This window comes from Lepisosteus platostomus, chromosome 14 (genome assembly GCF_059453375.1).
Source record: "Lepisosteus platostomus isolate fLepPlt1 chromosome 14, fLepPlt1.hap1, whole genome shotgun sequence".
NCBI lineage: Eukaryota > Metazoa > Chordata > Actinopteri > Semionotiformes > Lepisosteidae > Lepisosteus > Lepisosteus platostomus.
In genome coordinates, this window is record NC_142624.1 from 17,008,096 (window position 1) to 17,020,654 (window position 12,559).

General features: G+C 37.4%; 1 protein-coding gene across 2 annotated transcripts in view; it reads left to right on the plus strand.

Moving 5' to 3' along the window:
• Positions 1-12,559, plus strand: part of trpm2 (transient receptor potential cation channel, subfamily M, member 2) — an 85,724-nt gene that overhangs the window by 32,516 nt on the left and 40,649 nt on the right. For both annotated transcript variants that reach the window (XM_088607254.1, XM_088607253.1), the window contains one exon: positions 582-731. In XM_088607254.1, coding sequence (XP_088463380.1) covers positions 582-731 — 150 coding nt within the window. The remainder of the gene's footprint in view (positions 1-581; positions 732-12,559) is intronic.

Here is a 12,559-nt window from a genome sequence, read left to right on the forward strand (position 1 = left end):
AGCTCTTTCATAATCTGTTAGATCTCTCATGTTGCTTTAGGCACTTGCAAATTTATTTAGAAGACTTCCATATTAAGGTGTCATTTATAGCAGGAAAATATTGGTAATTAGTATTAAAATCAATATGAAACGTGAATCCTTTGAATTGCTAGTGTTACTTCAAAATACAAGTCCTTTTTGTTAGGTGTTTCCATTATTTTCTCCACTGCCTGTACAGTAGTCCATTGGTAACAAATTTCATTGACAAAGGGTGTTAGTGACCTGCAGCTTTTTTTCCTGTTCACCTTCATTCATTCTATAATAACCTCAGCAACTTATTTCTGAAGCAATATCAAACTAACTTTGTTTGAAAATTACTTGACATTAAAGGTGCCATAAGTGTAGGAAACGTTTACTTTCCGAACTGAATCCATTACAGCTACACAGTAGGTTCCCTGCATAAATAACTTGTACAGTTACTTATGTAGGTACTGTAATGTGAGATCGTGTCTCTGTTTTTAAAAACAGTGAATATATAGCAGTTTACATGCATTTAATTATTTGGACATGAATAGAATAACTCCTGTTATTTCTAATTACAGTTTGATTCCAAATCTCAAACTGAGCTGCAGGACATCGCCTCCACAGCAGAGGGGAAAACATTGAAAACACTAGAGGATCCAGCTAGAGACCTCTTCCTTTGGGCTATTTTGCAGAACAGGAAAGAGCTGGCTGAAATTGCATGGGAACAGGTAAAAAAGTCGGGAGGAAGATCGGAAAGGAATCATGTTTGGTTAAAATGAAATCCCCAAAGATTCATTGTCTTTTAAAAAAAGATGTCCTGGGGAATATCTGAACTCCCCTACCCTTTCCCCCCCAAAAAAAAAGCTTAATTGTGTATCTAACATAAATTACATAAAGTGGCTTTTGACCTCGAAAGCACTTTTGTTTTGTTACAGATATGGAGGTTTAGGAAATTAGAAAATATTTTGACGACCGCAGGTTTCGGTACGGAATGGAGCAGGCATGGGACTCAGGAAATGGGGCCGAACAAGGCATTTATTAACTCAAATCGGGGAAAGGTACACACACAGGGACAGGGGTTACAGTGCTGCACCTTCACTAACACACACACACGAAGGGAAGAGGCTGTCTCCCTGTCTCCCAATGACAAAATTAAATGATACATGTTACACATACAACATCTCAGAAGTCTACATTCTGACCAACCAGAAAAACACAGACTGCTAATCCAGTGCTCAAAAATCCTACATGATACATAACAGACTAACAAGAGAAAAACCTGCATCATATATAAAACAGAATACAACCCAAATCTAAAGCTTTCTTCCTGTAAATCAGGATGCTCCAAAGTGAATAGAACCCTATCTCCATATTCTAAAAAGCACCACTTACCGGGAGAGAAGTCTTTAACCTGGGAATTCCTTATAAAGGAAATCAGAGTTTCCTAAAATAACATATGGCAAACTCTCTTAAACAAGGTCCTCTCGCCTGGCACGCTTCTTCTTTCTGTCTCTTCTTTTTCTCTCCACCTGTCCTTCATGTGTCTCTACTTTCTTCTACTGTGACTGTCTTTTATCCTGGGTTTCTCACTCATGATGACTTTTAAGGAAGTCAAGTAGGGTAAACCAGAAGATTTCTTTTGATCTATTGTCTCTCTGGTCACTGACCACTCAGTTCAGACCTCAGTTCCCTATCCATTGTTTCTAGATCCTAAGACATTTCAATAGCCATAACGGTATAAGAATGATCTAAATGTATTAATGATCTAAGGTAACATACCTAAAATAAACTTAATTTAAAATACAGATGCAGCCATTCAAAATGGGTGAGGTATTTTGCGGCATACCCCGGTGGGCGTGTCGCGGTATCACGCAGTTCACGTGTGTCACGTGGCTAACTATCCGGCGTCGCCTTGTAAAACCGCCAGGGGGAGCTTAACCTCTCATGTACAGCATTTGAGCCTTTAATTTTGAACTGTGTATTACAGCATGTTAATCATCAGTCATTCAAATGTTGGTATATTTTATGAAAGCAAGATTGCTCAGTTGGACAAAAGTACACAACCTACCTTTATCAGAAATATTTATGCATCAAAGCCTTTACTGAAGATATTACTAATAGTATTAATAATGGATGACTTTGGACAAGCCGTATACTCAAAGTATAATTTCTTTAGCACATTTGTACAAGCACTTGGAATCTGTCCAAGCCATACTTTGTCAGGCATTTTGTTTTACTTCAACGGGCATAAAAACTTCCTTGCTTTTAACAGGGCGTTTCATAATTTCTAACTACGAAAATGATTTAAAATGCGACACCTATCATTCAACTAGAGCTTAAAATATCACAAGGATCCTCAAGAGCACAGCAAAGAGTGTATTAAAAGACACTTGTATTTATCAACGCTTTCTTTTCCGTATACCAGATTTTATGGAACCACTTCAGAGGGGTGTCAGCCAGTCAGATTCCAGGAATCGGCACTTTAAAGGAAAAATACACACCGGTATTCCATTTCTCCCTAACGATTTTAAGCATCGAAGTATTTAACTAGCATGTGAAATAGCGTGTGAAAAAGTGGTAGTTTTAAGCTTTTCTGCTAATATAATATGGAATCGCGTATCTAAAGTATTCGTGTGCTGCGACAGGGCTGTGTAGGGCTGTTTCGCCTGCCTGTTCATGCGAGCTGTCTTGTAGCCTACTGGTCTAGGTGCGTGACTACCAACTGGCAGGTTGTGTGTTCGAATCCAGCTGGTGCTGGACTTTTCATTTTTATTTATTTATTTTTTAATCGCGTAACATAAACATATTACCGTATGCAAACTGTACTGTATACAGTATGTATATGTATATTTAATGTCTTAACTGTGCCCGTTTAAGTATTGAATATTCATATCTAATTTTACCACTGAAGGGAAATCTTAGTAGCTGAGCATAAAAAGAATAGGAGCATACTGCAACGCGTGTGAAGGCCATAAACGATATTAATTTTGGAACATAAACATACAGTATATGGCTGGTCTCGGTACTTTAAAGAAAACATACACGAAACATGGTTTCATTATGACCAGAATCGGTCTTGATATTTTTAACTTGATTTACAGTATTTGAGAGGTATGTCTTAACACCGATACTACAGTGCTTAAGTACTGCTCACGTATATGTTTCTAGGTTTATATTATGCATTTCATACGGTCAAATTACTTTTGAGCAACTAATAAGAAGCGTGAAACGGTATGCGTTTTAGTTTCGTTTTGTGCTGGGACCCGTGGATTGATTAGAGATATCAAGTACATACAAGTCATTTTTTAAATGTTGTAGTTCGTCTTGAAAAAATGTTACGAGTACATCATCTATCAACAATTACACAGGTTCTGTTTCCATATTGCGGATTTTGGTTACGTAATATTATTTTCTAGATTTCACGTTGTGAATATATGATTTGGGCAAACAGAGCCGCAAAGAAGTACATTATAGGTTGTTGTTTTTTTTTTTTGCAGTTTTATCTAGAACAAGCGATGCTTAAACCTTTGTCTGATTCTTGTGAAACTATCCACACGACAGTTACAGTACCTGGGAGTTGACTTCAGTGATGTCACTGATGGGATGTTTCTAAAAATCCATCCTCTGTAAAAATGTCTTCTCTAGTTGTCCTGCATATGTATTCGCTAATGAAGCTGTGTGTTCTGAGCCTGGATCTCTACATTTCTGTATGAACCAGCTTAGAGGGCTAAAGACAGCTTGTGTTTAAATTGAGTGTAAGGCAATTTATGCTTCTAAAGTCATGGTCAGCATTTATTATTGTACTGTGCTGTAAACTTGTTCTGTGCCAAGTCACATTATTTTATAGCGTTTTTATAGCGTTATCAAATCCGGTGGCGCTGTGTGTTAGTTTCCTGACTCCCATGTCACATGGTCTGTGATTGAAACCTGTAAAACCGGTTTAATTCGTCACAGCCAGCACTCCGGTTGTAAAGTAGAAGCAGGCGAGATTTCCAGCGAAAAACACCCCCCCCCCTTCTTCAGGTGTGAGGGTCTTCTGCTCAGAATGAAACGCTAAAATGTAATGTAGGCTCTGAATGGGTTCAATTATGATTTGGGCTTGATTAAGGTCGCTGCCTTTCATCTAAAACCCTACTTGAATCCTTCTAAACTAAAAATCAGTGTTAGTGAGTTCTAAATAAAGAGGTATCCAGGTAACAGTGAAACGGGCGGACAGTCTGGGGAGATCGCCCGTTTTCCATGTAAATAGTTCCCTGGTTCCGCACCCCTTGGTGTTTCTCTCGCTCTCTCTCGGGTCACCTGATCATTAGCTCGAAAGATCTATGTTCTTCACACCTGAAACATTTTCTCTGAAAGCATTTTCTTCGCAGTTTAACCGATCTTGTTACAGCATGTTACAGTTTACTATTATTAACCATATTAATTTTAAGTGCTTAATGTAAAATCTTGTAAAAATATATTTTCATTGTTCAAATATACATTAAGTCTGACTATCATATAATAAGTTAAATACAAAACTAAAGAAAAAATAGGGTTAAATATAATTCAAAATATTTTGCTAACAATGTTAACTGTTTATGAATAATAAAATGTATTAACTAAGGAGTAGGATGGCACAGTTGTTAGTATGTTTTTTGTTTTGTTTCTTTTTCATAAATACAACAGTAGTACCTGATGTCTCAGTGGCTTTCAAAATTAAATTATGCATGCAAACCTGTGAACTAGAAAGATAACTAAGATATCCATCCATTTATAATGGTGGCAAAGTGGTTAGCATTGCTATCTTGCAGCACTGGGGTCCTAGGTTCAATTCCTGCCATCCTGTGTGTGTGGGGTTTACATGTTCTCTCTGGGTTACATGGTTTTTCTCCATATGTGTGATATGACTCCCTCTCGCACTCCAAAACATACTGGTAAGTTAATTGGTTTATGGGAAAACTGGCCCTGGTGTGTGTGTGTTTGTGTCTGTCTGTCCTGTGATGGACTGGCGCTATGTCCAGGGTGTATTCTGCCTTGTGTCCGTTGCTTACTGGGATAGGCTCCAAATCCTCTGTACTGGATAAAGAGATTAGAAATGGAAGTAAAGGCACTGTGTGGATGGAACTATACACAGTGTTAGAAACCCACTATGAAATGGCAGCATCTCACTGAGAATAAAATATTTTATAGTGCTGGCTTAAGGAAACAGCCTTTCCACCTCTCTTGCACATCAGTATCCATACCTAGTTATTTAAACAAATTGCCTCTAATTATAAACATCTTAATATGCTGGCTCTGTGGATCCGCATCAGCTATGTTTGCCCATTCCTTCAATTCATGTGCAGAAACTAAGAACTAGAGAAATCAAGAAAGGCTTTTTTTCTAGAATTAATAAATGCACATCCTGTTCACTGGGGAAATTAAATCCACACTGAGCAATCTTCAATATGTTCAGAATATGACAGCAAGAATCCTATCAGGGATGCATAACACCTGTTTTCAAGTCCTTGCACTGGTTACCTATCAGATTTCGAGTCAACTTCAAAATCCTTATCCTCCTTATATACTGTCCTACAACTGTTATTATTGATCACCGAATTATTGTACTTGACATGACTTCATTCAGCCTTTCCTGAACGTCTATGACAGGCAGAGAGAGTGCTGTTTCTGGTGCGATCTTTTGCAGCTGACATTTCACTGTTTTAAACGAACAAGAAATTAGATTGCTCATAAATCACTTATTCTATATAAACACAGCGTAATTGCCCTCCGAAAATCCTCTTTTTCTTGTTTGTTTTAGAGACCTTGATCGAAACTGATTTTAGATGTCAGAAAGGATTTATTTTCTCTGTATTTCCTACATTGCTTTGTCGAGATTTTAACTTTATATCTAACTTTATATCTAGGCTCAGATTTCAACTATAAATCGTACAGTAATTAATAGCAGTAAATACTGATGTTTTGCGCCCTCCTACCACAAAAATATATGTTTAAAAAAATGTCATTTTCCCATAAAAAAGTCATGCCTTGGAGTATAGACCCCCAAAGGAATGCCATAGACTCAAACTGCAAAATAAACACATACAGAAAGAAAGTATTTGTATTGTAATTGCAAATCCTGGTACTGTATGAGTGATTGGTATGACTTTCCTCATTACAAATCTCTTATTAGAATTTAAATTTCTCTGTAACTCCAGGTCAGAACAGAGAAAATGTAACTGCCTTAAGGAGTTTATGATTATGAAAAATAGAAGGATAAGCATGATACGTATGTCTTCTGTCATTTTCTAAGTCATGTTACTGAGCACCAAATCTTATTGAGAATATGAATCCATTTAAGGTTTATACCATTAAAGTAACGGTTTATTCCATGCTGAAAATGTTTGTACCAGACTTTTTTGAGGCCTGTTTAATTGTGTCTGAAGTCTGATGTTGTAAATTTTATTGTTAAAAAGATCCATGAAAATGTCACTACTAAAGTTAGCTGGTACTGTTGGTATTGTAAGTGGCAAGTAGAGCTCATATTTTAGATTTTGTGTAGTTGCTAGCGTTGAACTGTGTGTTGGATGCACATGAATTGAAGGAATGGGCAAACATAGCTGATGCGGATCCACAGAGCCAGCATATTAAGATGTTTATAATTAGAGGCAATTTGTTTAAATAACTAGGTATGGATACTGATGTGCAAGAGAGGTGGAAAGGCTGGGTCCTTAAGCCAGCACTATAAAATATTTTATTCTCAGTGAGATGCTGCCATTTCATAGTGGGTTTCTAACACTGTGTATAGTTCCATCCACACAGTGCCTTAACTTCCATTTCTAATCTCTTTATCCAGTACAGAGGATTTGGAGCCTATCCCAGTAAGCGACGGACACAAGGCAGAATACACCCTGGACATAGCGCCAGTCCATCACAGGACAGACAGACACAAACACACACACACCAGGGCCAGTTTAAATCTAACCTCAGAACCTTTCTTTTCAGAAGACTTAGTGTCTGTATCTGCTTCATTTTCTAATTTTGGTAGCACCTCTAACTGCTTGTCTTTCTTATATGCATTTACTTTGTAATCTGTGGTCCTTTTATCTGTTTTTACATCTACTGTATTGCTTTGAGATGCCACCTTTAATGGTGATATATCAAATAAAGTTTTTTATTATTGTTATAGGGAAACATGATCAGATTTTCCCTGGTTCAGAAAAAAAGATCTAAAGTATACTAGTTTGTCACTCTTCTCATTCCCTTTGCTAAATGACTTTTCATACTAATCTGATCAATCTAACTGCCAGTTTTCTGTGCTTTCTCTATCCTGCTAGATTTGCAATTATTCTGAACATTTTCATCTTGAAATAAGTCATTTCTAAATACCTTTTTCACTGTTAACATCTTGCAGCAACTCTGTGACAAAATATACACTCTGACAGTTCATCCTGCTACCAACATTAAATAAAACAAATCTTAAGATTTCTATATTTATGTCTTTATTTAGTGGTTTCATTAGTGACAAAGGCTAAACTTTCTTGGAAAAATGTATTTTATGTGTTGCGGAAAAAACTGACTTGCTTTAACAAAATATGTTTACAAATCCTTTCACCTGGCATTTTCGTAGTTAGAAATTATGGAACGCTCTGTTAAAAGCAAGGGAGTTTTTATGTCCGTTGCAGTTCTTTTGCAACATGAATATAGTTATATCGTTATTAATTTCTTGAGATACGCGATTCCATATTATATTCCCTTTTAATCAAATTCTAAAAGTATGCTTGTTGACTCCGGTATCGCGTTAGTTAAAGACTTCGATGCTTAAAATGTTTAGGGAGAAATGGAATACTGGTGTGTATGTTTTCTTTAAAGTACCGAGACCAGCCATATACTGTATGTTTAAGTTCCAAAATTAATATCGTTTATGGACTTCACACGCGTTGCAGTATGCTCCTATTCTTTTTATGCTCAGGCACTAAGTAAAAGGAGATGCTTCATATTGCTTGACTAATTTTAAAAACTAAGTTATAAATGCAGACGCTCCCTCGGTGCGCTGCTCTGGTGCGCCGGCTCTTACACAGTGCCTGTCTGCCGTAAGCGTTACAATATACATACCCAACACTGCTTGTACCCATCTGTCATGCAAATAAAACACCTTGAATTGAATTGAATTGAGGGGAGAGGGGGGGAATACTAAAGCCAATACTGGCTCAATGGGCTTTGACGTGCTAATGCGTTGGTTTAACAGTCCGGGTGTGGCAGGCTTCCAATGTCAACTCGACTCGATTGGAAGACAATGAACGTATTTTAGCCCTAAATGAATTAATAGCAAACATGGTTTACATAAAATACATTTTTCCAAGAAAGTTTGTAATAATACGATCTATAGTTGAAATCTGAGCCTACTTTAAAAATAAAGGAAAAGCATTTTCAGAGAGCAATCACGCTGTGTTTATGTAGAAAAAGCGATTAGGTTTATGAGCAATCTAATTACCTATTCCCTTAAAACGCTATATAAAATAAAGTTTATTTAGAGATGAATGATCAGTGTCGCAGTTTAAATAATGGGAGTCAGGAAACTAACACACAGCGCCACCGGATTTAATAATGCAATAAAAACGCTATAAAATAATGTGACTAGGCACAGAAAAAGTTTACAGCACAGTACAATAATAAATGCTGACCATGACTTTAGAAGCATAAATTACCTTACACTCAATTTATACACAAGCTGTCTTTCTGTATGAACCTCTAAGCTGGTTCATACAGAAAATGTAGAAATGCATTAGCCTGATTATGATTAAAAACACATAATTAAACACGCATTTGCGATTTAAATCAGAACACGATTTAAATCAATATAAATGTTTATATTGTAATGCATACTGTCCAGCCTCCATTTCTCTATAAAAATTTACTCTGTTGCACACACACACACACAATAGAAGCAGGAACCGCTGTCAGAAGGGAAGATATGTTCAAAATATCACAAATATCGATCATGTTGCGATATTTTGAAATATAAAAGTCAATTGATTGTCCATAATATCGCTTACCTATTTTTTCGAAGAAATGTTTGTTAAAAGAAAAGTCCAGCACCAGCTGGATTCGAACACACAACCTGCCAGTTGGTAGTCACGCACCTAGACCAGTAGGCTACAAGACAGCTCGCATGAACAGGCAGCCGAAACAGCCCTAGACAGCCCTGTCGCAGTACACGGATATAATCATACCGTTATTAAATTCTTGAGATACGCGATTCCATATTATATTCCCTTTTAATCAAATTCTAAAAGTATGCTTGTTGACTCCGGTATCACATTAGTTAAAGACTTCGAAGCTTACAATGTTTAGGGAGAAATGGAATACTGGTGTGTATTTTTTTCTTTAAAGTACCAAGACCAGCTATATACTGTATGTTTATGTTCCAAAATTAATATAGTTTATGGCCTTCACACGCGTTCATTCTTTTTATGCTCAGCTACTAAGATTTCCCTTCAGTGGTAAAATTCAATATCTACAACGGGCACAGTAAAGACGTTTACAGTAAGTCTTTCTACGACAGACCAACGGACCACGAGTGCCCGTCGGCCAACCAATCACGCACCGCGGTATTTTGCGACGCCGTAGCCGATTACCTCCGGTACGTGTCTGTACTGCGCACTTTGAATGGCTGCATCTGTATGTATAATAAGTATGACTGGATTTGAGAGACAGAGGAATTACTTAATACCTTACATTGCTCTTAATTTGTTTGAAAAACATTGCAGACATGTAAAAGAAAAGCACAAGCATCCCTTTGAAAAATCTAGATTTTAATTTGGAGAACTGTAGAAAAGTGTTTCCATTGCAGGCATTCTTGCATGACAAAAACCAAACAAAAAGATGTTCCTTCATGTGAAATTACTGTTCTTCTGAGCAGTTGCGAAAGGGGGTAAATTTTACTTTCACACAAAGGTGTTTTTCATCATGACATTTTCCCTAATCAGGTGGTTCTTTTTGCAGTGACTGCTGTATTAAATGTTTTCAAATTGAATCATCTTCAAAAAATGTTTATTTGGCACTATTATTAGACATTTATGTTGCTAATGTGGAAAATCAAAGCAGAAATGTAAGTGGGTATCCTGGTCTAGAACTGGGAAACACCACATAACACAATAACAGAACCACAGATCTGTGGAAGTGCATTTAAAAATGAGAACAGGAGGTACAGTACTCCTTTACACAGAAGGTTGTGGATATATTTAACAAGCTACACAGCACTGTGTTTTTCAAGCTGATGAATTCAAATGTAGATAAAATTCAAGATTGTAGACGTCCAGCAGGTGACATTTAACCTACACAAGTGAAAAGATTTACATGCAGGCTTTAAAAGCATAAATTAGATATACAAATTGGAAAACACCGAGCTAGACGAAGTTATCTACTATAGATATAATGACTTGGGTGTTTATGTTGACACATTGCTTAAGTCCAAACAGTGTGGAGAAGCAATAAAGAAGACAAAAAAAATGTTAAGCTCTATAGTTATTAGTGTAGAATTCAGATCAAGGGATTTCATGTTAAAATTGTATAATGCACTAGTCAGGGCTCATTTACAATGTGCACAGTTTTGTTTAAGATCTGTGACACAGTGCAGGTATGACTTCGTTATCACCTCTTTGACAGCTGTATGGAAAAATGGTAACAATATCATTGCCAATAGCTGCTCCCATTCAGAGGAGCAGCAATATAAGATGTTCATGCAGATGTCACGTCCCTATTTGTGCTAGAATCTCACCAACAGCATACAAATTAAGGTGCTTTACATCTCTCACAGTAATTCACCAAACAATCCTTCAAGGTCGTCCTTAAATAATGGGGTCATATTAAAAGCAATCCCACATCAATAATCTATCTCCTCCTCGAGATATTGAAAGATACATCCGTGATAGACACAGCAAAGAAAAAACCAACTCAATCACACATGTTATTAAGAAGATTGAAATCAGTCCAGAGACCAGCACCCAGATATATTATGTAACTGCAAGGAATGTCCTACACCAGTAGTCCTTAACTTTTTGGACCAAGTTTCACCCCTAATCAAGCCAAAGCATTCAAGTACCACCTACAAGTCATCTTCTCATAGGAACCACAGAAAGTCTCAATGACCAACATGAGCGCGCGACCACACACATACAGTATAATAAAAATAGCACTGAGCAATTACTATCTCAGTGAGAGGGGTGAGCCTGTTTAATCCAGCAAAGCCTTGCAATGTCAGGGATGAGGGCAGTGAGCTTCAAACACAGATCTGGCTCAGCATCCATTTTGTTGCGGTAAATTGTCTTGATTGCAGTGAGAGCAGAGAAGCCTTTCTCACAAAGGCCGGTAGTAGCAAAAGGCATAAAAAAATCGCAGAGCCTTTAATGAGAGGGCTGGGTATACACTCTGTCTTTGGATCCAGAAATCCAACAGTGATTGGCCATTTCAATTCTGACATCAAAGTCACATCAGATGAGAACTCGAGCAACTTCTCTTGTTTAGAACTGGTCAGAACCTTGGGTATTCCTACAACATCAACAGTAAAGGGGTTCCTGATCCATTCTCAACTGAAAAAATACTCTGAGAACTGTTCTTTCAATGACAAGAGGTGCACTGTAATCACATCACAAACAGCAGCTTCAAGTGCCACACCATATGTGTGCAGATAGTTCTCCAAAGTTGGGAAAGCAGAGAGATCACAAAGCTGCACCTTTTTCTTCATAGCGGTGATCTTGTTGGATGTCAACAATTGTTGAAGAGAGCCCCTGCAGTCCTATATTCAGCTCATTCAAATGTGAGAATATATCAGCCAGGTAGGCTAATTTTACCAGCCATATTACAAAGCACAGTGAACAGAAGTAAATTCATTGATACAATTCACAACTTTGACAGCAGAGTCTAACACAGATTTTAAATCCTCAGGCATTTTCTTGACTGCCAAGATCTCATGGTGGATGCTGCAGTGTGTCCACTTCATATTTGGAGCAACCTCTCTAATTCATGCAACTACACTGCTGTGTTGGATTGTCATAGTTTTAGCACCATCTTTACAAACTCAGACACATTTTTTGCAGTCGATGCCATTCTCTTCGATAAATTCATTCAGAAGCTGAAATATGTGCTCTCCTGTAGTTCCTATTGGTAGCGGCTTACAGAACAGAAAGTCCTCATGGGACATGCCCTCAATCTTATATCTAACATAAATGAGCAAATTGGCCAAATCAACAACATCTAGACTCATCTAATTGCAGTGAAAAGCATCTGCTAATCTTTACGCGCTCTATCAGTGTTCTTTTGACATCATCTGCCATATAAAAAATTCTACGAGTCACTGTGTCATTTGAAAGGGGCAGCTGGTCGAGCTGTTTAGCTGCTTTTACTCCACACATAATACGTCATTTCTTTTGCCAACAGTAAACAAAGTTCTTCACTAATAGTGTGGGGATTACCTGCTTTAGCAATCTGCAAGCTTGCATTTTTCTCCAATTCCCCTTAAAAGACAGTCAGGAGTCCATCTCAGAAGTTAAAATAAGTTTTTATTTCATGCGCATGGGAGAAAAACACAGAGATGCTA